General features: G+C 47.6%; 2 protein-coding genes across 2 annotated transcripts in view; one reads left to right on the top strand and one right to left on the bottom strand.

The window, feature by feature from the left end:
• PFDN1 (prefoldin subunit 1) overlaps positions 1-23053 on the bottom strand; it is a 203474-nt gene that overhangs the window by 101456 nt on the left and 78965 nt on the right. The window lies entirely within an intron of this gene.
• Positions 756-21265, top strand: PURA (purine rich element binding protein A). Its single transcript, XM_066328918.1, is given in 4 exon segments — positions 756-826; positions 828-1937; positions 18040-19528; positions 20712-21265. Coding segments are annotated over 2 exon segments (951 nt in total). The 5' UTR covers positions 756-770; the 3' UTR covers positions 1723-1937; positions 18040-19528; positions 20712-21265.

Raw genomic sequence — 23053 nt, 5'->3', positions numbered from 1 at the left:
CCACCTCCAAGCCCCACCTCCAAAGCGCCGCTGCGGGGGGACGCCCGCTCGCCCCGGTCCCCATCCCCGCTGCGCTCCCGAGCCTCCCAGCCTCGCGCCCCGCCGTAGGCCTATTAATTAACTTCATTAGCAACCGCGAATAAAAAACACACATCCCACCCGGGCATCCCGGGCATCCCACCCGGGCGGAGGGCCCGCTGCTGAGCCTTCTCCCCGTACGCTTCCCTGCGGGGAGCACGAACCCGGCGGCTCTCCCCGACCCCGCCGGCTGCCTCCGGGGTGCCGGGAGCGCGTTCGCGGCGGGGCCAGCGGCGTGGCCGGCCGGGCGCCGTTGCGGCCGGCGGCACGGTTGCGGCGCGGTTGCAGCACCGTCGCAGCGCGGCTCGGACGCGGCGCCGGTGCGCGGGGGGGGTGCGCGCAGCTGCAGTACCCGCGGCGGCCGCTCGGCGGCGCGGCGCTGCCGCCGTGCTCGCCGGGGCGGCCGGCGGCGGGGGCCGCTCTCTGCCGCCTTCCCGCGCCCTCTCCTCGCTCCGGCAGATCTCGCGAGAGCGCGGCCGGCTGGTGGCCGCGGGGGCTGTTGCAGCAGCGGCGGCGGCGGCGGCGGCGGCGGCGGGAGGAGGCGGCGGCGGCGGCGGCGGCCGGGGGCGGCCGAGGAGGCGGCGGCGGCGGCGGAGGAGGCGGCGGCGGCGCGGGGCCGGCCGCGCCGGGGCGAGCAGCGGCGGGCGAGGCCCGAGCGGCGGCGGCGGCGGCGGCGGAGCGGCGGCGGCATCATGGCGGACAGAGACAGCGGCAGCGAGCAGGGCGGCGGCGGCGGGGGCGCGGCGGGCGCCGGGGGGGCCGGGCGCGGGCGGCGGCGGCCCGGGCGGCGGCGGCGGCGGCGGCGGGGGCCCGGGCGGCGGGCTGCAGCACGAGACGCAGGAGCTGGCCTCCAAGCGGGTGGACATCCAGAACAAGCGCTTCTACCTGGACGTGAAGCAGAACGCCAAGGGCCGCTTCCTCAAGATCGCCGAGGTGGGCGCGGGCGGCAACAAGAGCCGCCTGACCCTCTCCATGTCGGTTGCCGTCGAGTTCCGCGACTACCTGGGCGACTTCATCGAGCACTACGCGCAGCTGGGGCCCAGCCAGCCCCCCGAGCTGGCGCAGGCGGCCGACGAGCCCCGGCGGGCGCTGAAGAGCGAGTTCCTGGTGCGGGAGAACCGCAAGTACTACATGGATCTGAAGGAGAACCAGCGCGGGCGCTTCCTGCGCGTCCGCCAGACCGTGAACCGCGGCCCGGGGCTGGGCTCCACGCAGGGCCAGACCATCGCGCTGCCCGCGCAGGGCCTCATCGAGTTCCGCGACGCCCTGGCCAAGCTCATCGACGACTACGGCGTGGAGGAGGAGCCGGCCGAGCTGCCCGAGGGCACCTCCTTGACTGTGGACAACAAGCGTTTCTTCTTCGACGTGGGTTCCAACAAGTACGGCGTGTTCATGCGGGTGAGCGAGGTGAAGCCCACCTACCGCAACTCCATCACCGTCCCCTACAAGGTCTGGGCCAAGTTCGGCCACACCTTCTGCAAGTACTCGGACGAGATGAAGAAGATCCAGGAGAAGCAGCGGGACAAGCGCGCCGCCGCCGCCGCCGCCCCCGCCGTGGGCGCCGAGCCGCCCCCCGAGGCCGAGGCGGCCGCCGCCGGGCCGCCCGGCGCGCTGCTGCAGGCCGAGGAGCCCGAGGAGGACTGACCGCCCGCCCCCCGGGACGCGGACTGGCCCCGCCGCCGGCGGGAGGGCGGGCGGGCGGCGGGGCGCGGCGGCGGCGGCCCGGAGTCCCCCCTCCGCCCGGAGCCCCCCCGGCCGCGCCGCCCGCCCGGAGCCCCCCCCGCCGCCCGGCAGCAGCAGCGCCTCAGACCCGCCACCCATCGCTGGATGTTCCTCCACTTTACCCACCGTATCAAACAGTAAGCAGCTGCTAAAAAACAAAAACAAAAAAAAAAAACAAACAAAAAAAAAAATAAAAAGAAAACAAAACAAAACAGGAAAAAAAAAAACCACACAGAAAAAAAAAAGAGTCAAAAAAAAAAAAGTAATAACATTATATATGAACTGTGTTTCCTACTTGATTAAAAATATAAAGAACTGAGTGTTTATTTCCCTAATTAACCGAGAACTTTTGTACACGTTTAAGCTATTATTATTAAAAGTGTTTGCAAAAATGGTCAAGATTATAATATTGCTGAATTATATAAAAAGAAGTCCTTTTCATGTTGAGCTAACATTTGACTTTAGCACAAAAAAAAAAAAAGAGATATTTTAGAACACGTAAAATAATATTTTTAGTTTTTTCTTCTCATTTTGTTACCAAATTTCGAACCTTACATGGAGGTTACTATAGTATATTTGACACCCTATATACCTGTGATTAGAGATGTGTATATATATATGAGGGCTAGGCATGCTGTGTGTCTGAGCTTTGTCTAAATGTTATGCAGAAGTTTGTAGAGTTAAAAGGTACGTAGGTTTAATTCATGCAAGGTAAACAATAAGTGCTCTCTTTTATACAATATGCATTGCATCTGGACCTTAAACATATAAAAATGGTCAGTGAAACTTCTGTGAACATGAAGAAAAATTATTAAAAAAGGCATTTAAATGAAATTTGCTAACTTGTGATTTTTACGTTTGAACCAAAGTTATTCAAATAGTAAAAAAAACAAAAAAAAAAAAAAAAAAAAAAAAAGAAAAGAGGAAAAGAAAAAAAAAAAAGAGAGAGAGAGAGAGAAAAAAAAAGAAAAGTAAAGAATTTTCTCCCATAATATTTTTTTTCTGCACCTGTTTGGTTTACAACTGAGTAGGCGTATTGTCATTATTGTGTATATGAGATGTACTTGTATTGTTCATAATATATTTTTTTTATTTTGTGTACTTAAAGTACTTAACCTGACGTGCAGCGGTTTCCAGTCCACCTGTTTTTTGGACAGCAGGTAGCGAGTCTTTCCGTGTCGCCACTGGCACTAGCACTATCTCCTGAACTCGTGAGAGGTCCGGACCGATGCTTTGATCCCTGTTAACTTCCGTAGGCCTGTTAGGAACCAGTGCAGCGTGATCCCACTGAGCCATGGGGGTCGGAGTTTGGTTGGACAGTGAAAGCCAAGCCGGTGTGTGTGATTTCCATGTAGCTGTGGTGCTAGTTATTATTACTGGCTACATACCTGGCAAAGCCTGGCCGTGCCCTGCCCTCCCCGTCCCAGCTCCCGCCGGGCGCGGGCTCCGCTCGGAGCTTCGGCTAGGGAAACACAGATTTGTCAGAACACTAATCTGTCCAGGTGTGTTCTCCAAATTGAATTTGTTTGTAATAATAATAAGAATAATAATAGACTTTTTACAGGTTGTCTCCGTTGTTTTTTCGGTTATGTTTTGGTTGTTTTTTGTTTTTTTGTCTTTTTCTTTAAAAAAAAAAAAAGTTGGTGTGCTTTTAATTGACTAACTTCTTGCTGCTGTATAGTAAAATATTAATATATTTTTATCATTAAACTGCTGCATGACTATCATCATTGCGAGTGAAGAGAAAATGTTATAAAAAAAAAAAAAAGATGCCTTAAACAGTGAAAACAAAACTTTATTTTTTGGTTTTTTTCTTTTCTTTTCTTTTCTTGGCTGGAATTCAGTAGAGAGCGTTTCAGAGAAACTAGAACCTTGTTCCACTCGGAAGTTTTTTGGGAATGCAATCATTTTGCTGAATGGTCTTGGCTGAGTTAGGGGTCAGGTAGACCTGAGCTGCTCCTGTGCGAGCAGGAGCTGCCAGCACTTCTTTACCGAGGGGCAAGGATGGAGTTTTGGAAGGGTGGGGAGAAAACAAACAAACAAACAAAAAAAAAAGCTTGTTTTAAAGAATTTGATTTCCTGCTGTCGTTTTATTCCCAGTTGAAATTATAATTCCCTTTCTCTTCTTGGTTTGTTGTTTCGGTTTTTTCGGGGTTTTTTTTTTTTTGAGATGTACTGTAAGTGTCAAAACAAGCTGTTTCCATTGTACCATGCATTATTGCCCTTGAAAGAAGTTTGCTGTTAGTGTTCACAGAAAGTTAAACACGAGCCGCTGGTAGCGAGGTGTTTCTGTTTCTTTTTAAACAATCACTGGAAATGTTTAAAATTGCTTTAATGTGCACTTTTCCTATTTCCCAGTAGTGAAATAAGCTTTTCAGAGTGCGTAATGTGACATTTGAAATGGTTCTCAATTGCATGTAAACACGTGTCTGATAACCTGCTTCTGAATCGGAGGCTCTGGACGGGCAGTTCCAGCGATTATTGTACTTCAACTGTGATGTGTCGGGACTGCGCTCTCCATGCTGCTAGACGTAGTTAGGAATTTAATTGCTTTGGTTTTGCTACTTGATTGATTGATTGTCTCGGTGCTGCTGTTCGCTGCCCTCCCCAAAGTTGCGGCGCTGCCGACGGACGCGCTCCGGCGCCCGTAGCTCCACGCCGCCGCGGTGCGTTCCCAGCAATAAGTAGCGGGAGGCGAGGAGAGCACGGCGGAGTGTCCTTCCGTCCCTGCCGGCTCCCGGGAGCATCGCTAACGAGGCAGGCTCCTCCCGTGGTCTTCCTCGCCCGCGCCGCCGGGATCCTGCCCAGGATCCGGCTGACCGCAGGAGCGCACGGGCCGCGCGGTTCCAGTCAGACCAGTACAGCCTGGAACAGCCCGCGGGCAGTTCTGTGAACAGTGGCCGAGAACTCGTGGTCAGTTTTTGTCTCGTTTTGGGTTTCTTCTGCGTGTTTCCTCGGTTTGGTTTTGTTTTTGTTTTTGTTTTGTTTCTTCTTTTAACGCACGTATCTGTATGTTCAAGGACTTGATGAATGATGATAACGAAAGACTAAAATGACTGTAAAGATTTGTGGGATTTTGCTCCTGGTTGGTTTAGTTTTCTTTTGATTTCTTTTTTTTTTTTTTTTTTTTGCCTTTTTTTTTTTTTTTTTTCTAATTTTTGTTTTCCCGGAGGTGCTCGGTACTTTACCAAGGCTCTAATATCTCAGTATTTAAAACAAAGTACAGAAAACCCTGTTTAATGTTAGAAGAAGAAAGGTATATTTGACCATATGTGTTGTTTTAAAAAAAGACAGTATGCTCAAATGTGCCAAGATACCTAATTCCTGAGAAGTATGCCTTATATTTTCCTTGATTATATGCTTTTAAATGTCTTGTAGAATAGGTCCAAGAGCATGATAAAAGCTACTTTATAATGACTACGTGCAAGAAAACTTGAAATTCATTGCAATACTGACATTATTTTATTTTTAAGTTAAAGGGACACTGTCAAGTAATTTACCATTGAAATACAACCACCTTTTAAGTGGTTTTATGCTAACGAAAGCGGGGGGGGGAATATCCTCCGAATTCAAATTCTATTTTTTTTGTTAAAAGAAAAAAAAAAAAACCCCTTAAATTGCTCTGTCTTTGAGAATTTAAATAAAAAAAAAGAAAAACAAACAGCACGAGCCGCTGTTGATTCCTGCCTCTTCTTTGCGGTCCCGCTTTACGATGCTGCGGCGGGAGGCAACCAGCGGCTTCCCGGGGGTCGGGGGCGCTGGGCGGACCCTCCGGGCTTCCCCCCGACTGCCGGGACCGGGAGCCCCCGGGCTGGGACCGGCGCCATCGGCGGCCAGGAGCCCGGCCGCGGGCACCGGGAGCGCACCGAGCTCCCGCCAGGCGCTCCCGTAAGGCGGAGGGCTTCTCGGGGTTTATCTTTGCAAAATTCAATCGGGGAAAAAAAGAAAAAAAAAAAAAAAGAAAAGAAATAAAAAGAAATAACTACTTGACAGTGTCACTTTGTGCGTGTCCCTCGCAGGGGTCGAAAGGCGCTGGGCGAAGCGCTGCCGGGAGAGCGGTTCCCGAGCTGTCCCGGGACTGTGGGAAGCGCAGAGGGGCTGCCCCGGGGGCGGCGGGCGGGCGCAGAGCCCACCCCGTGAGCCAGGCAGAGCTGCTGCCGGGGGGATAACCCCTGCTCAGAGCCGACCGGTAACTTCTTTTTGTTTCGTTTGGTTTGTTTTGGGTTTTTCTTTTTGGGAGCAATTACTTTGTTGCCTTTAAAAATAGCACTGTAACCACCTTTTTTTATGATTAGCTGTAGTGTAACCTTTGTCCCTTCAAACTATGCAAGCTATGAAATGTAAATTAGGGATCAGTTAAAGATAGTTGATTATATTCAATCAGATGACATTCATGCACTAACTGGAGTATATACAGATAAAGCTATTAGAGTGACTTGTATTCTAACAGCAAGATATAACATACCTACCTATTCTAAAAAAATGACTATTAATATTGTATAACAGGACTGTGGGGGTTGGGAGGGAATGTTATCTCTTATCTTCTTAAAAGGGGATTTAAGATTTTTATAACTGTTTTTTCCATCAAACTTTAATATTTTTGTCAAATTTTTAGGTATTTAATTTGTAAAATAGATTTTACTTTGTACTGGCGTACAGAAAATAGGGGTTGATTTAAACTTTTTTGAAGCCAAGTGATCAAGTACATTTGTAATAAAAAGTCAATGGATCTATATCAGTCGTACTCACTGTTTTCATTTCTTGTACGTTCTAATGCAGTGGCGCTGTATGTCTCCCAAGGAAAAAAAAAAAAAAATTTGGGGAGGGGGGTGGAAGGAGAAGGCAAAAATGTCAGCATCGATGCTGCCAATTGATGCAACTTTGCGTGCACAAGTGGCCCCTGGTCAGTGGAGATTTGGTAGTTATGCATTTTTCCTAAAAACACGGTGCACTTTTTCCAGAAGGGTTTATGCAAACCTGACGTTTTTGGCATGTCCTCACGCTTCCACCTTGGCGCCCGTAAACTCTAAAGTGGCCCTTTGGGAAGCGCCTTTCCCTGGCACTTCAGAACAAGCAAAACCAACCAAAGCAAAGCTCTGGTTTCTTCTAAAGTGGTGAACTACAGCACACGATGGTTTTGCACCCTCACACGCTGTCTCCTTTCCTCCAAGGTCTGCCACTTGCTTTTCTCTAAGTTCAACAGGTCAGAGTTTTTTTCGTTTCGTTTTTTGTTGGTTTTTTTTTTTTATGTAAAATTGCCAAGTGTTTTGGATCGAAGACTTCAGCAGATCCACCGAGCTTGGATCCAACACCTTGCAGAGCAATGACATTATTATTTTTTGGTTGCTTGTTTGCTTTAAACCCAGCCCTCCCCTTCACTGTCCCAGAGCATATACCAAATCTGATTGACTTGTCTGTGGCAGAAGTTGTGGGAGTCAGCAGGGAGAACGATGACATTAATGTACAAGAATGCTAAAACAGGTTTACATTTTAGGGGCTCTCATCAAGCATGAAAACTCAAAAATATAACTAGAACCAACCAATTTCCTCAGTTTTGCTAGTCCTCCAGGTAGACAGTGAGTCTCTCTTAGGTGATCAGGAAAGAAGGCAGTAAAGGCAAATTCTTCTACAACTGTACAGTTTGCTCCTTCAGAAACCTGGTGCTTCCTATTGGATTGGGTGGCTTTTGGAGAGGTAGGGCTCTGCCTGAAGCACTGTGAGTTTCTCTTTTAAAAAGACACTGTCAAGAATTTTTCTTTTTTAGAAACCCAGTTTGCAGCTCTTTTTTTCTGGGTTTTTTTTTAACCTTTTTTTTTTTTTTTTTTTTTTTTTTTTTTTTTTTTCTTTTGCTTTTTGTCAAGCTTACCCAAACTTTCCCTTTATTGTCTTACTCTCCTCCTTTGTTGGCTGCCTGCTTCTTGTTAACTCAACTTGTGCAGCTGGAGGGTCACTGTTCCTGGTGGTGTTTGGACTACCTGGAAGAGGAGCTCAGTAGTTTGAAATTCTCGTGCTGGGCTTTTTTATATCTTCTGCACACTCATTTCTCTCCCTGAAAGTTTTACTCCTCTTGGCTTTCTCCTGTAATGCGTGAAGAAAGGTGAAGGGCTCTGAATTTTTGGTGGCAGAACAGAGAAACGGGCTGCACGCAAAGCCTTGTCACAATGTTTTGACAAAACCGACAAGGTAAACAAGCGAGTTCCATTTTTATTCCTGATTCCTTCTGCTGTTGCCATCTCCTTCGCCGCTTGCAACAATGAAAGAGAGTTTCTGCCCAGAGCTTTTTTTTTGTGGTTCCTTTTACTCTGCTCACTTGCACATGATTTAGCTCGCTGGCACCGCAAAATGTGTGTGGGTTGTGAGCGTGGCAAGGAGATACGTAAATAGAGTTTAAAGCTAGTTAAGGTTAATTTAAATGGACTTCCAAAACTATAACCTTTTTTAAAAGCTCGTCTTTCCAGAGCCTAATTTTTGGGCCTGAAGTTCATGGCCTTTTTGTTTGGTTGTTTTGTTGGGTTTTTTTTCCTTCTCTGAAGTGGTGTGTGTTGCGTTGGGATGGCTGAGGTTGATGGCACAGGAAGGATGCTCCTCTCGTGTGGCAGCTCTCCGGAAACTCCGCAGCTGGAGCCGGGCTGCCTGCTCTGCTCTCCTCCCAGCAGAGGCTCCCGTTCGTGCCAGATGGTCCTGGGCCCGCTCTGGGAGTTTCTCTTAGCCTGCCTGTCCTTCTTTGCTTGTTGTCTTTCCAAAGCATTTCAGTTCCTGATGGGACTGTGTGTTAGCAGCTCTGCAGTCTGGGAGAAAGGCAGCTCACATCAGGGTCTGCACCCATCCCACTTCTTGTGAATTACAAGCGGGCCATGAGGCTTTACTGGGCTGTGTGCTGCTTGTCGTTGGTGCAGAACAGCTGCAGATAGCAGAGAGAAGAAAAGGTCAAATCATCCATTTGCAGGATTTTCCCAGTGTTACTTTTCCAATGGCGTTCTGGATATTTTACTGTAATTTGGTTGGCATAGAAGTTGCTGCTGGAGGAGTGCATTGGAAGGGAAAGGATGAGCGGGTTGGTGTCTGGGCAGGCGTGGTGCTGTCACTAACAAAGGCGTTTCCTGAGCCGGCAGACTCAGGCTGGGTGAAAGGAGTTTGTCCCGGGGAGGAGCTCCCAGCAGTCACAGCAAAGGTATTGTCTGTCTGGAGGGTGGGAAAAGGCTTTCGGAGCAAGGATGTGGTAGAGACGGATGGCCAAGGTATGCCTGGGCTGCCATGCAGGTGCTGCAGCATCAGCACAGGTGTGGCGCTTAGAGAAGCCCATGAGAGCCCATGAGAGACTTTGGCTCTTTGCCACCAGCAGCTGAGAGCTGTCAGGCAGCTGGTCCCAAGGGATCATGGAGCAGCGGGCGCTGAGCTCCCCAGCTGGGGTAGCTCTATTGGTCCTCATCGCTGCAGTTCGGTGGCGGAAGTCAGATGAGCATTTTGTGTTTTGGAAGAGTCAAAGCATGTCACTTCCACCTCTATAAAAGTAATAACCAGTTGTGTGGCCTGTTTGAGGCAAAACCCCACAGGAGAGGGACGCTTGAAGTCATACAGCGAGAAGCGAGGTGTGTTTTCACGGAAAAATGTCAGCTGGAGATTAAGTGAAAAAAGATAAAGATAGAGAACTTTTGGCCCCACTATCTGTCTTTTGAGTGTTGACTGATTAAAACAAGACAGAGTGAATGGCTGGATATCCCCAGACAGTGCTTCACTGTCCCTCTGCAGATCCATACTGCTGGTGCTCCTTCGCCCAGAAAGGAGATCTGGTCCTGAGCTTCTTGCTCTGGAAGGCGCCGTGGCCAGCCAAGATGGAGCCTGCTCAGGCTGGCTGTAGATTTTGCCTGCATGTGGGTGTTGTCTTGTTTTGGGTGACCAGACATCACCTGGGCTGTGGCAGTGTCTCTGCAGCTCGAGTTGGATGTGTGGTTTGGTAGGGAAGTTCCGCTGTCCCTGTGTAATGTACCTTGGAGCAGTTTAAGAGCCCAAGACCTGATACAGTTTGGGTTTAACTAAGATGAGTTTTGCCAACCAGTAGACATTGGGTTTATCAGGCCAAGCTAGAGCTTGCAGGAGATGGAAGTATTCAAAACACAGGTAACATAGCTGTCAGGACCTGAGCAGGGACTACTTTGCTCTTGAACTTGGTAACTCTGGCCAGTTCCACATCTCCTCTTGAGGCTTCAGTTCATGACATGTGGTGAACCTCTGCTCCTTTCTGGATCAGCCATCAGCTGTGAGGGCATTTGGTTTGAACGGGAATCTGCTGGATCTCCCTAGGGGAGCTCAGTCTTAACTCAGACAAATGCTTGGCTTTGTTGGTGATCAGTTGGTTTGCTGTCCATCCTAACAGTAGCTTTGCAAAAATACACACCTTAGCCCTTTCTGACTCTTGGGCCATGTGGCAGACTGAAGTGCAGAGGATTTGCTGCAACACTGGCAGTGGGAGTTTCTGCTGAGTCTCCCTGGCTGTGGCATTGAAACATTTTTTTCTTGAAACACTATCTTGAAATATGCAGGAAGCAAGAAAAACCAGCTTCATTCTTTCTGTTTGAGACTGGAGAGGCGAGAGGTGTGGATTTACATCTGCAGCACAGAAGGATTTGCCCCTCTTGGCTGGGGAGACCTTGGAGGGAGGTGGCTGTTGTGGGAGCTGATCCAGTGCATGCCGCTGGGAGGGCAAGTGCATGACTTGGAGAGATAAAGACAGCTTTTTGGGAAAAACCTCCTTGTGTTGAAATGTCATCCCAGTCATGATGTTGATTTCAATGGAGAATTGCTTGTGAAAGTGGCTTGCAAGCTGCATCTGAAGGCCCGTGACCGTGCTGAGCCCAGTGGGTTTGGCTGTGTTACTGAACACGGTGCAGACACCGTGCAGCAGCCCCGTGGGTGCAGCCTTGGTGCAAGAGATCATGTCTTACTGACACACCTCGGTGGTTTGGGTACTGCCATGCCTGCAGGAAGGGCTGGGAGCTGAGCCTGGCCTCTCGGGCTTCATCACCACCTGCTCTGGATTGATGCACAGGCCGGCATTGGCACGGGTTTTGGGGTGGCTGTGGGGGCTCTGCTGTGGGGCTGACCCCCCCAGAGTGGTTTGTGCTGATGTGGTGTTGAGATGAGGCTGGATGGGCTGTGTCCATATCTTACAGGCCTGGAGAGTTTCTGTTGCTGGGAGTTGAGAGTCAGTAAATGAGCAGAGGTCGTTTTTTCTGTTACTGGTGAACGCCTTCACGTGTGACCGGGGCTCACATTGCTCTGTGCCCATCGAGGTTGGGACATTAGAGCTTTGGGGGGTTTTGTTCTCACTCTGGGTAGAAAAGCGGCTGTCAGAGGGCAGGACAGTGGTTGTGCATCAGGCAGGACATGTCTGTTGGGATGTCTGGGAGCAGCACTGTCATTTAAAAGGCAGCCACCTTGGTTTGGGTGTCTCTGTCCCCCAGCTTGTGCTTGCTGTAGCGTCTCCCTAGGGAATGCATTTCATTTCTCCGTGCTCCGTCCTGGTTGCACAATAGTGAGCACTGTGTAGGCTGCTGGCTTTATTACCCGCAGTCTCCTGAGGTTTGGAACTTGCCTGGGCTCACCTTTTGCCCAGGCATCTCATGTGGGCAGGGGAGCTCAGAGCAGCAGCTCCTGGGGAGTGAGTCTGCATCGGCACATCGGTGTCAGCCGGTCCAGGCTCCTCAGAACTCACCTAGGGGTCGAGAGGTGAGCGCTGGGATTTCAGGGACCAGCTCTTCTCTCTGCATCAGTCCAGCAGAAGCAGGTCCAGCTGGCTCACTTTTGGGTGAGCTGGGTAGGCTTGCCAATCTGTCAATATTTCAAGAAATGCCAGGGCTAGGAATCATGGAGAAAGGGGTTTGTGAAATCTGGTATTTAAACCTCCCACTCAAGTGATGCTGAGGAGAGCTGGCAATGTAGCATTGGCTTATCAGGAGCTGTGTGGGCAGGTCAGCTTAAAAAAATGGTGTGTGAGCAGCACCAGAGGTGAAGGAAAGAAGCTGGTGTCTTGTCAGGTACAGAGTTTAAATGGGGTGAGGATTTCTTTTTATTAAAAAGATTGTTTAATTTAAATAATAAATGACAGTATGTTCACTGTTGCCAGGGGCTGCTGAAGGGCAACCAGGCAGGTCTGAGCAAAGTAGAGACTAAAGGCTTTGAATTATTTTCTGTCATTAATAACTCTGAACTGAGCACTGCAAATTCATGTAAAAGCCACCTCTGCTTTCATGCATGTGAACAGTTTGGGTTGTGGATAGATAAGCTGTGATCAGAAGCTCATTCTATCTTAAAAACAAAAAAGGTGGCTTCTGAGCTCCACCTGTCAATAAAAGTCCTGGAAAATGAGTCCTTGCAGGCTTCTACAAGGCCATATGTAACTTATCTTGTCCAATGCAAGTCTCTAATTGTCAGTTTAAAGTAATTTTAAAAAGAGAATATGTTAATGGTCACTCTATTTTTAGTTTAAAGATGGACTTTATATGGTCATAAAGTACAATTCCTAGCTTAATTATGGGAATCAAAGTACACTGGCTTAATTGCACAAAGAACTGCACACAAGAGTGCAGAGAGGACACGCTTTACGAGTGATTATCTGCTGATGAAATACTATATGGAGCAACGAGTGGGGGCATTCCAGGCTCCAGAAAGCATCTTGAGGCCAGAACTGCTGAGCTGCTGGAGGGAGAGATGGCATCAAATCCTCTGCAGATCATCAGGGTTCATTCCCACCACAGCACTGGCTGCCTGGCTTTGTATTTGTGGAGACTTGAAACTGGACTGGATTGAAGGAGTGATTTATAACTAAAGCCTTGGCTGAGGAGTTGATTTGTGTTCTGGAGATGCCTCCAGGAGCTGGAGAAGCAGAATGGCAGAAGATTTGGTGATGGGAAATACAATTCCCAGTGGTTAGGAGATCCATCAGACTATTTCCCTGTTGATTGGACACATAGACCTTGAAAAGTATCAGAGTGCTTGGGGCAAGCCTGAGGCTGTCATTCTTGAAGCTGAGATACCTGGGAAGCTAAATTGGGTGCCCAGGAAGGAGACAGAATTTAGGACGTGGCAGTACCTGTTCCTAAAGTCGGTGTGTGTGTGCCTGGGAAAAGGCTGTGACAGAGAAGTGACATGAGGAGGACAGAGAAGTGACAAGGGGAGCTGTGACTTCACAGCGTTTCCACTTCAGCCCGGGCATCCCCAGACTGGTGGCACTGGAAGTGGGCAGGGTTTGGGGAGAACAGCCTGAGCATGGCTGAGGCTGTGGGGCTGGGCAGAGGTTGGGAGCAGAGTTGTGTGCACAGGAGGGACTGGGCTGGAGTAAGGAATGGGCACATCTGCACAGCAGGGTGGAAACAGGAGACAAAAGTGTTGCAGACTGCTCAGTGGGGAAAAAAGACCTCGGTCTGATTGAAACATGGTGAGGGTGATAGAAATCAATAAGATGCTGCATTACCTGCCATGTAGCAGGTATGTTAGGTCATAAAGGAAGAACACTACATCTAAAAGGTTGCTGTAAAATCTGAGGAAATTGGAGTACTGACAAGCAAACAGCCACATTTATGTTGGATATAAATTCTGTATTTTAATAACATGGAGGCATTAGGAAGTTTTCTGTTCCAGGCAAAAGGAAAGTTGGGCATTTCATGAGCCTGGGGAAAAAAACAGGCTCATGCATCTTCGTAAACCTGTTAGAAAAAGTAAGTTCCATTATGACCATGCTATCTGGCCAGATTGTTTGGGAAGGAACTTGCTAACAGTTTGGTGAGCAAATATCTTGATTTACTTAAAGGCTCATTTCTTGTAGCAGCCTGGTCTAGAGTTAGCCTTTGTTTAGGACTTAAACATAAGAACTGATTCAAGATACGACTATTGTTGAGTTAAGTGCAGTGTCCACCTGGGGGTCACTGAACTGTAAGTTCAGCATTCTCAGGGGTAGAAGGTGCTGGACTAAAAGACTAAAAGTCTTGTGTTCCAAAATATTGCAGGTGAGAAAATGAGAAAAATTAAGTCCTTAGACTTACCATACCTGGGAAGGTTACTGGTATCCAGATGAGGCAGAACTCTGTCATGAAAGAGCCAACAACCCTGAAACTGTTAAAAATAGTTATAAAGGAGGGGACTTCTGGAGTTCAGGAAGATTCCAGCAAAGCACAGATGTCCAGTTCTTGAGGAGTACACTGGAAAAACCATGTGGTAGGGCAGGTAACCATGATCTGAAAAGGAAGCTGTTTAGGAGGGCCTTTGCAGAGCTCGGGGCTTTGGGGAGCCAATGCTGTCTGAGGGACATCAGAGACAAGGCTGGGGAGAAAATCTGGGTGGGCAGGACTGAAGACAGAATTCATTTCCTGCACTACTTCATGCCACCAAAGTGACTCTTCCATGTCGTTCTGGAGCACAAGGCGTGTTTGAGAGCCTGCTGTCCATCGCCTCAGCCTTGGGTGAGATAAGGAGCCTTCCTCCTGAGAAACTCAAGTGAGGCAGAGATGCTGGGACAAAGTAGGAAATTAAAGTGGAGGAGCAACAGGTGTATCAAGGGGCTTTAAAAAAGCTTGGGACTGAAACACTTAAAGATACTAACAAAAACAGGGCTGTCAAAAAACAGCTTGGTATTCTCCATGACCAGATAACATCCTAATGTCAGGTTATTCTTTTTTTTTTTTTTTTAATTAAAATATTAATTGAGGCACTGGGAATTGCAGATCAGCAACCACAAACTCCAGTTTGAGAAGGAGAAGCTGAAGTGCTGTAGCTTTCAGTGTGTGAAAGGTGGAAAGCAACATATTTTCTGCAGAGAAAGGGGGTTGGACCAGGTGATCTCTTCCAACCCAATCCATTCTTTGATCCCATGATCAGTCTGGTTTGCTGGGGCACCTCTCAGAGTGTCTGAACACACTGACAAACAGCAAGATAAAAAATAGGCTTGTAGTGAGAAGAGAAATATCGTGGAGTCCTTCTTTGGTTGGAGTTGATATTTATCACTTGGGGAGCAAAAGGTAAGACTCAAGTTTAGTTGGAGAAGGTGATTAAAGGCTTCCAAGTCTGCATCTTCAGCATTTGAGCAAATGAGTTCTATTCAATGGCTTCATTAAACCCAAAGTTGCTGGATGAAGGAGGGTTGATTTTCATTAAACTTTTGTGGTGGACACCACTAGGTCCAGCTTGCAAAGTCTGGTCTGAGGGGAGAAACAAGCCCAGAATACTGGGTAATATGGCATCTAGATTTCTCCTGTGAAGCAACACTCCCAGTTCAAATTCCTGCCTTGAGCTGGACTGGCAGGTCTGCCAGATCCCAGAGTGTGCCTCAGCAGCTGATATTGTGGGTATGTTCTATTTTCTTTTCTTTTTACTAAGAAAAAACTCACAAGTCTTGATTTTTAGAATGGGTAGAAAGGGAAGGAGTAGGGACAGATGTATGGGCAGCATCTTCCAGCTCTTGCCTAGATCTGTCCTTGAGGGAGAATTGTTGGTGTGTGCACATGCAGACCTGTGTTAGCTCTCTTCCCAAGAGACCCAGAAGAACCCACAGGTAACTCTGGTGTCAGCCAGAGCAACTTTTTGCTGCTCTGGCTTACCTTTAGGCTTCTTAAAAGTCTAGGAGTCATGGCAAATGACTTCCCCCACCTTCCCTGTCTCCAGCAGATTCATGGTACCAAAGAGTGAGTGCTTTGCTAAGTCATTGGAGTTTGCAATAGAAGCAGAATAACTGCAGACACCGTGAGGCTTTCAGTCAGAGTTTATGTTTAAAGACAAGGAGCAGAGTGATTGGGTTATACTGGAGAAGTGGCCCCAGCCTGGCTGTGGCTGGAAAATTGAGAAGAGCATAAAGTTTGGTGCAGTGAGCATGGGGCTGACCCTGGGACATGTGAGGCAACAGGCAAGAGGGGGGAAAAAACCAGCAATTTTTAATGTTCCGTCAGTAGGCCGGGCTGTAAATGAATTGTTCATTCAGGAAGAAGAACTCAGATTGTTGTAGCAGGCAAATGAAGAGAAGGTGTGTAGCCTGCCGCAGGAATCCTGCACATTCCAGGTGTAGGTGCAGGTCTGTGAGGCTGCTGAGCAGGAGCTCCTCTGTACCACAGCTCATTAGACCCCCACGCTGTCCCTGTGCTGCTCTCCCTGGTGATCGGGTGGTTGTCACTGGCACAACCTTTGTCCCTACCCCTAGAAATCCATTAGATTGCTCACTTCTAGTTAAATTATACCAGCTGACTTTGAAGTACTCAATATAAAACCGTCGTGGTATGCTTGCATGATAGTTATTTGATGTAAGACAACAATTTCTTGTGCTCTCTCTTTAGGAATTTGGGCTTTGAGTTTCACTGGGGTGTGTTGTACGTACCCAACTGCACAGGATCAGGCCCATCTCTGTTTTAAAACGTATTTCACATCTGCGATTAGAAATGTTCTAGGAAACAAATTAGAAGATCGAGTTGTCTGTCACAGGCTCAGATGATCATAGCGACTTGTGCTAAAGGCTCTGTCCTCGTTGAGACCTGCACGGCTGCTTTGTGTAACTGCTGTCAGAGCTCTGGCGTTCTGGTAATAGTGTTTTTTAATCGATGTACTGAGTATACTCGCCTTTAAATCCTGTTAGGTACCAATAATTATCGCTGGTATTCTGTACATTAGCTCTGTACTAGCATTCACATTGGACTAGGCTTATTAGCGTGAGTGTCAAAGATGACTTGAAAAAGGAAAATTAATTTATACCCTTTTCATGTGGTTCTACCCCATGTAGTGAGTGGTTTGTAGAAGTACCAGAAGTGCTACAACTGTCTTCCCCTTTTTACTTGCTGTGATATTCTGCAGCAGAACATGCGGATTTAAGTCTGTTTTGCCGTCCTTTGGAGACACTGAGATATCATGGTGAGGTCCATGGAAATACCCAGATAAGCTGGGCCCTCACACAGAGATAAGGCATCTTTTCCATTTTTTTTTTTTCTTCTGCTGTCCATCCTCCAAGTTTTAGTGGTTTTTTTTTGGTTTTTTGTTTTAATGTAAAAAAGTTGTTCCCTCAGTTGTCGGTGCAACATCCCCTAGGATATTTGTGGTCTTCCAGGAAAGGTAGACAGGACTGGAAAAACTAATGCCAAAAATTGCCCATGGCAAGGGAGGGAAATCCTTGTTTTCAAGGCAAACCCCATCCAGACTTCTTTCAGCACACCACAAGGGTATAAATCCCGAGTTTTTTCTTTTCCAGGTGATCTTTAAGGCCGAGCACAGAGGGCAGGCTCTGCCCTCGGGTGGGGCTGCGGTGCCTGTGGCGTCCGCGCCGTCCCGCAGGTCTGAGGCCCCGGCATTTAGGGAGCTCCGTGGGGTTGGCTTTCACCATGTCCTCAATTTGGATCCCCAGGGCAGGAAAATTAGGACTTTCTCAGTTAAAGGAAAAACCAAAAGTGAAGCAAAATCTCTAGAGAGTTGTGTTTCCCCACAGCAGTGACGGCCCCTCAGCACCCACTTCTGTTCAGCCAGGACCCCCGGGTCACTCCTGCTGGGTTTTTAGCCATCTTGACCTCATGTTTGCAAATATTATTGGTAATATAATGCTCTATGTACAAATGTCTGTGTGGCTCATGTGTATGTTTCTGTGGTTCAAGTCAGCCACAGACTTCTGGAACTTCATTGTACTTTGGTTAAATGTTGGACTTTTAACTCTTCTACTGTATGGCTTCTTGATTTCTCTTGTCCAATGTGGACCAACTCTATTTTTGGAAATAAATAAGCATGTAAATAAAATGAATGGGTTTATGCCACTTACAAGAAAATGCTTTATTTAAAATATACACTCAGTCTTGTATATTTTATGGTATCTCAGGGAGCAGCCAAGGCTCAGGCCCCAGCAGCCTTGTGCTGAGATACCATATTATGTACAAATTCACTTCCAAGTGCTTTTGGAAGCAGACTTCCCATCTCCTGAGCCAAACCCCCATAGGACCAGCCTTGTGGAGGAGGGAGGGGGGAAGCCAGAAACACGTAGTTTAAGGGGAGTAAAGGGAACAAACACGACTTTTCTCTCAACACAAGGCTTCTGGTTTGAGGTATCCAGGTGCCAGAGACACTGCCGGGTGCAGGGATGCCGTGGGTCGGTTCTCGGCTCCTGCCTGGGAGCACGTGGAGATCAGGAGCACAATGACATCTTTTTTAAATTTTTTTTTTTTTAAATTCTCCATATAAACCAATATTTACCAGTAATCCTGTGTTTCTGTTTTTGTTTTTTGGCAGACTTTTACCAGTAAATATCGGTTTATTCCTGAAACCAGAAGCCCTAAACATACCTTTGTTTATAAGGTCAGTTGGCATTTTGTCTCTCTCATTCCCCACTTCCCCCCAGTACAACCCAGGAGGTGGTTGAAAGGTACCGAGTTCTCTTTCTAGTTTTCCTGCTCTGCATCTCTGGGAACTGGAGCCCACAGGACCTAGAGCCTTCTGTTGGTAATGTAGATCCGAGTTTACAAATTATTCTTTTCCCATTTGAAATCCTGCTTTTAAGGACAAAGGTGTTCCCTCCTGCCCACCACGGGAACTGGTAGAAACCCCTAAATTGCTCCTCCTCTCCAAAGCTTGTGGGTAGGTCTCTCACTAGCATCTTCAGGCTTGGGGCTGAGAAAATAATTTGTCCCAAAATATACACTAAAAGCTGCCATTTCTGGTTTACTGTGAGCAGGACTGGGGGAGGGAAGGGCGGGAAAAGAGTTTGAAACTTATTTTCTCCCCTTTTTTTTTTTTTAGAAAGCAAATGTGACATGGGGAGGAGGGAAAGCATGTGAACATGGCCCTTCCTAAACTCATTGTAAACTCTTCCTCCGAGGCTGGGAAAAAGGGCAAGTGAAAGATCTGATCCTTAAAAGGACATCACTGGGTGTCTGAGACCCCAAAAGCAGCTGGCGATTTTTAAGGATTCAATTTGCTTTTGGTTTATCCCAAGACAAATTGACTTGGGAGTGTTGAAGCCTCCTTTTTTCCCCACAACTATTTGCCACCCAAACACTGAACATTTTGTTAATACCCCAGAAACAGAGAACCTGATGAGGGATAGAAAACGAGTTGACTGCACGGTCCTGGCCAATTTTTTTTCTCCCAAGCAAACGAAATGCAAAAAAAAAAAAACCCAAACCAAAGCCTATCCCTGACCCTCCCCCCCAAAAAACCTCCTAAAAAAGCAAGTCAAAGAGGATCTCAAATGCCCAGTCTGGTTTTGTCCTACATGGTTGACAAGAGTGTTTTTGGCATAGCTGCAGCCCAACTATGTCCCTTTAAGGAGCACCGTGGCTCGTTTCCTCCTCACCAACCCGAGCTGAGGGGTTTGCTGTTCCTGAGAGCAGATCGAAGCTCCTGCAGCCTTAGTTGGAGTCCAGAATGAGGGGAGCCCTTCCAGCTGTGCACTTTGAGCTGAAAACTACCTTTCCTCCCCTTTTGCAGCCTGGGTGGTTCTGATTGCTGGCAGTTCTGTAATACAACCTTAATCTGAGCAGTTGAGGCTGGTCCTACCTTATCTTCAGACGTCTTGCGGAGGACTCCTGTTACCAGTTTGGTACTCAAAAGCTACACCCCACCATCAGAAGTCACTTTTGGTTTTTTTCCAAAGGCAGTGATAGCTCACCCTCTCTAGCTCTAACGGAAAACCTGATAATTGCAATGCAACTTTCTAATAAATTGTTCATATATTCATAATTCCGTTGCAATCCCAAATTGGAGAAGAGATCTGTTAAAGGTATATATTAGTCTAGATTTTTCTTATTGTAAATACTGTAATTTTATAATACTGTCAATATTTTATTAACTTAGAAATATTTAAAAGAGTTTAATCTATGGTAGTTGATTTATTTATAGGTTTATGTTGCAGCCAATTACATTCTAATGTAAGATTAACTTTCAGCATGTAAACTTTGAGTGAATATATCTTTGGAAAGATTAAGAGAGAAAACTCTCCCTCTTAATCTGTAGTATTTATTCCCAATTCCCAGTTGGGAATTATTTAACAAAATATTTGGAGGTTTTGAGAGCTCATGAATCAAATAACTGCAGTTGGATTTGAAAACTTGAATTTTGAGATGTACCTGGCTCTTTGACCCTGTGAAAAAGTTTGTTTCGGTACCTGACCTCTAGCACAGAAGTCTTTATTTTGAGCAAAGGGACACTGTCAGATCAATTTTAGTTTCTTGCTTCTGGGGGGGGGGAAAAAGAAACCGCAAAACGCAGCCGTGCGGCACACGTGTTAATTCCCAAGGGGAACAGCTCCTCTCCTAAGGCTTCGGGTCAGAGCATCCTCATCCCTGCAGCGGGGCGGAGCTGCGGCCCCGAGGGCTGGGGCAGTGCCGCTGTTCCCGCCCCGGTCCTGCCGGCCCCAGCCCCGCCTGCAGCCCGGGGACATGGGCAAAAGTGCACCAAGGCTCAAACTTCACCTTTTTTTTTTTTTTTTTTTTTTTTTTTTTTTTTTTTTTTTTTTTTTTTTTACCAAAGCGTTTGCTTTTTAAGAATTGAAATCTCTCTCTCTCTTTTCACCTGATGGTGTCCCTTTAGCATCATAAAGATGTTCATGTTCTCTGAAAACCATGAGAAGCGATTTTCTTTTCAAGGCAGGGGAGAATTGGTCTGTCATGTGTTTGCAACGCAACTTGCATAAAAATACCAAAAATATCTTGAGGGTTTTCACAGGCGTTGGTATTTTTTGAGTGTAAAAGTTAATCTTGATTAGAGATGTGCCAATCTCTACTGCTTTCCTGTAGTGTTGTTACACTTAGGCATTTCAGTTCACTTACAAATATATACTGTAACAGTATACTTTGTACAGATTTATTTAAAATTTATTTGAAAACTGAAATAAAGTAGGCAGAAAATAAAGATATTTATTTTTCATTTGACTATGTAAGAAGGTATCATTCTTTTGGTTTTAGTGCACTGGTGTACCAAGCCTCAGAACCACTGCTTTCTCCAGCTCATAGGATGCTTTTCCAGACTGTGGATACGTGTATGTGTACTGCTGTGTTGATAAGTAAATGCCAACGATGGAGTTCGTTGCTTTTATACATCCCAAAGAGAAGTTCTCCACCGTTCACTGTCTGTTTTCTGACCGAAAAGGCGTGTGTTTGTGAACAGTGTTCACGCCAGCTCTGCCATCCCACCCTCACAGCAGCTCACACCAATGCCAGGATGGGAGGAGTTGCCTGCGTACCTTCCCCAAAACACCCCGGGCATCGTCAGGGAGCAGTTCAAACCTGTGTCCTTTGGGCTTTGTGTAAAGCAAATGCAGAACAAGAAAAATTGAGATGTTAAATCCATTAGAAAACCAATTCCTTATTGTACAGTAGTATGGAGATCTCTAGTCAACCTGCCATTAATAATAGATTCTTATTTTTTGAATGATCTATTTAAAAGAACAGCAAGCATTGTATTTGCTAGTAAATCTGAAGTGTTTACATGGAATTACTAAATAAATTATTTGATCTAAGATGGCTCTTATCAGTGCTGATTTTTAATAATGGAAATTTGGTTTGGCAGCTGCTTTTTTAGTTTGTGCTGTTCTTTAAAATCTTCCAAAGCAGGTGTTTTGGGGTTTTTTTTCACTGCATCCTTGTGGTTCAAACTAGGTTCTGAGGAAGAGGCAAACCACGCTTCTCCCTGCAAGGCCTGACAGGAGTGGTAGCTCCCATTTTCCAACCTTCACATCCCAAAGAGCTGAGATGGAGCAGGATGCTCGGAGCCCAAAGCCCTGCAGCACTCACTGCTGCTCACCGGGCTGACGCCTGGGGCCTGGAGACACAGGATGGGGTTTTTTAGCAGAAAGCTTTAGGATAGAAGTAGAACATCCTCCTGTGAGGTAATGAGTTGTCACACGCAGTTCCAGCGAGGCTTGGTCCTGCTCCCTGCTGTTCCAGGGCTGCTGGAACACCCTGTGCTCCCGGCCCTGTCCCTGCCCGTGGCTCCGCGGGCAGTCGCCAGAGGCTGGAGCAGATGAGGGCTTTGGATCATCAGCAAGGCCAAAGGCAAATTCAGGGGCTCTCGTCCATTCCAAGCCCCAAGGGCCCCTCGCTGACGTGGGGGAGCCGGCTGTGCAGCCCCCAGAGCTCCCTGGAGCTGCCCTGCCTTGGGAATGCCGCCCAGGGTGGAGGGGCTGCAGGTGGAGAGCGGCAGGAGGGAGATGCAGAAATGCCTGTACCAGGAGCAGCAGAAGAGCAGGCAGGCGTTGCAAATGCCGAGTCTGGCCACACCGTGTCCCCCTCTAAGCACTGCAGACGCTGCTTTTTCTGCCGGGCGCTCCAACCTGGGGAAAATGAAACTATCAATAATGCACCTGTCCCCGCATTCCCCGCTCCCAGGCTGGCGCGGACGAGCGCTGAGTCACCCCATGTTTAATTCAACGCTCTCAGCGCCAGAGCCCTGGCTCCAAACCCATCCATTGCTTACATTATGCACTAGCTGAAATTTTTGTTGGACATGGATTTCACGCTTCATGTTCAGGGCAGGATTCCCGTCCCACCCCACACTCGCTCCGCTGGCTGGGGAGGGGTGAGCCCGGACCCTGCTCCGTGTACATGGACAGTGTCTCCCCAAGCCTTCCTCTGCCCCTTCCCTCTCCTCTTTCCCTCACTGGAGTTTGGAAAGGTTTGAGATATCCATCCTTGGGCCCTGCAGCACCGCCCCAGCTCTCCCTGAGCCTTTCACTGCACCAGCTCACCCATTAGACCACACTGTTTCCACTGGAAGTTATTCTGCTCTGCCTTACTCCTCTGAATAGCATATTTACACACATCTCTATCTCCTTCGTGAGCTAGCCCATGGTTATGAGCAGTATATTCCTAGAAATTTCCTTTCTGGTTTGGAGGAATTGAGCACACTGATGAAATGGTTCCATTTGTCTGAGTAACATCAGGAAACTTATCTGGGCCAGATGCTTCTCCAAGCTGATACCCGCTGGCCAATGGGTGGTGCTTGAGAAGAAGCAGGAAACAGCTGGTCTACACCTTGCCAAGCCATGAAAGGCCCTTATTTTGGAAGAAAATACTTCCTCTTCAGCTTAATTTCCCACTCCAAACCAAACCCTCTCTTTACAGCGCACGGGAACGACCCTCAGCATTGATCCCGCTGCCTCTCATGTCTCCACTGCTTATTTTAACGCTTAAAGCAAAAGCCAAACGGAAACATTAGACAAAATCTCTGGTCACAAAATTTTGGGGTTAGTAATTGCTCAAATTAGTTTGTTGAGGATGGGGCAATGCTCCAGTAACTCGGACATGGA

This window comes from Sylvia atricapilla, chromosome 14 (genome assembly GCF_009819655.1).
Source record: "Sylvia atricapilla isolate bSylAtr1 chromosome 14, bSylAtr1.pri, whole genome shotgun sequence".
Classification (NCBI taxonomy): Eukaryota; Metazoa; Chordata; class Aves; order Passeriformes; family Sylviidae; genus Sylvia; species Sylvia atricapilla.
Note: the sequence above shows the minus strand (reverse complement) of the source record. Positions and strands in the feature narration are given on the sequence as shown.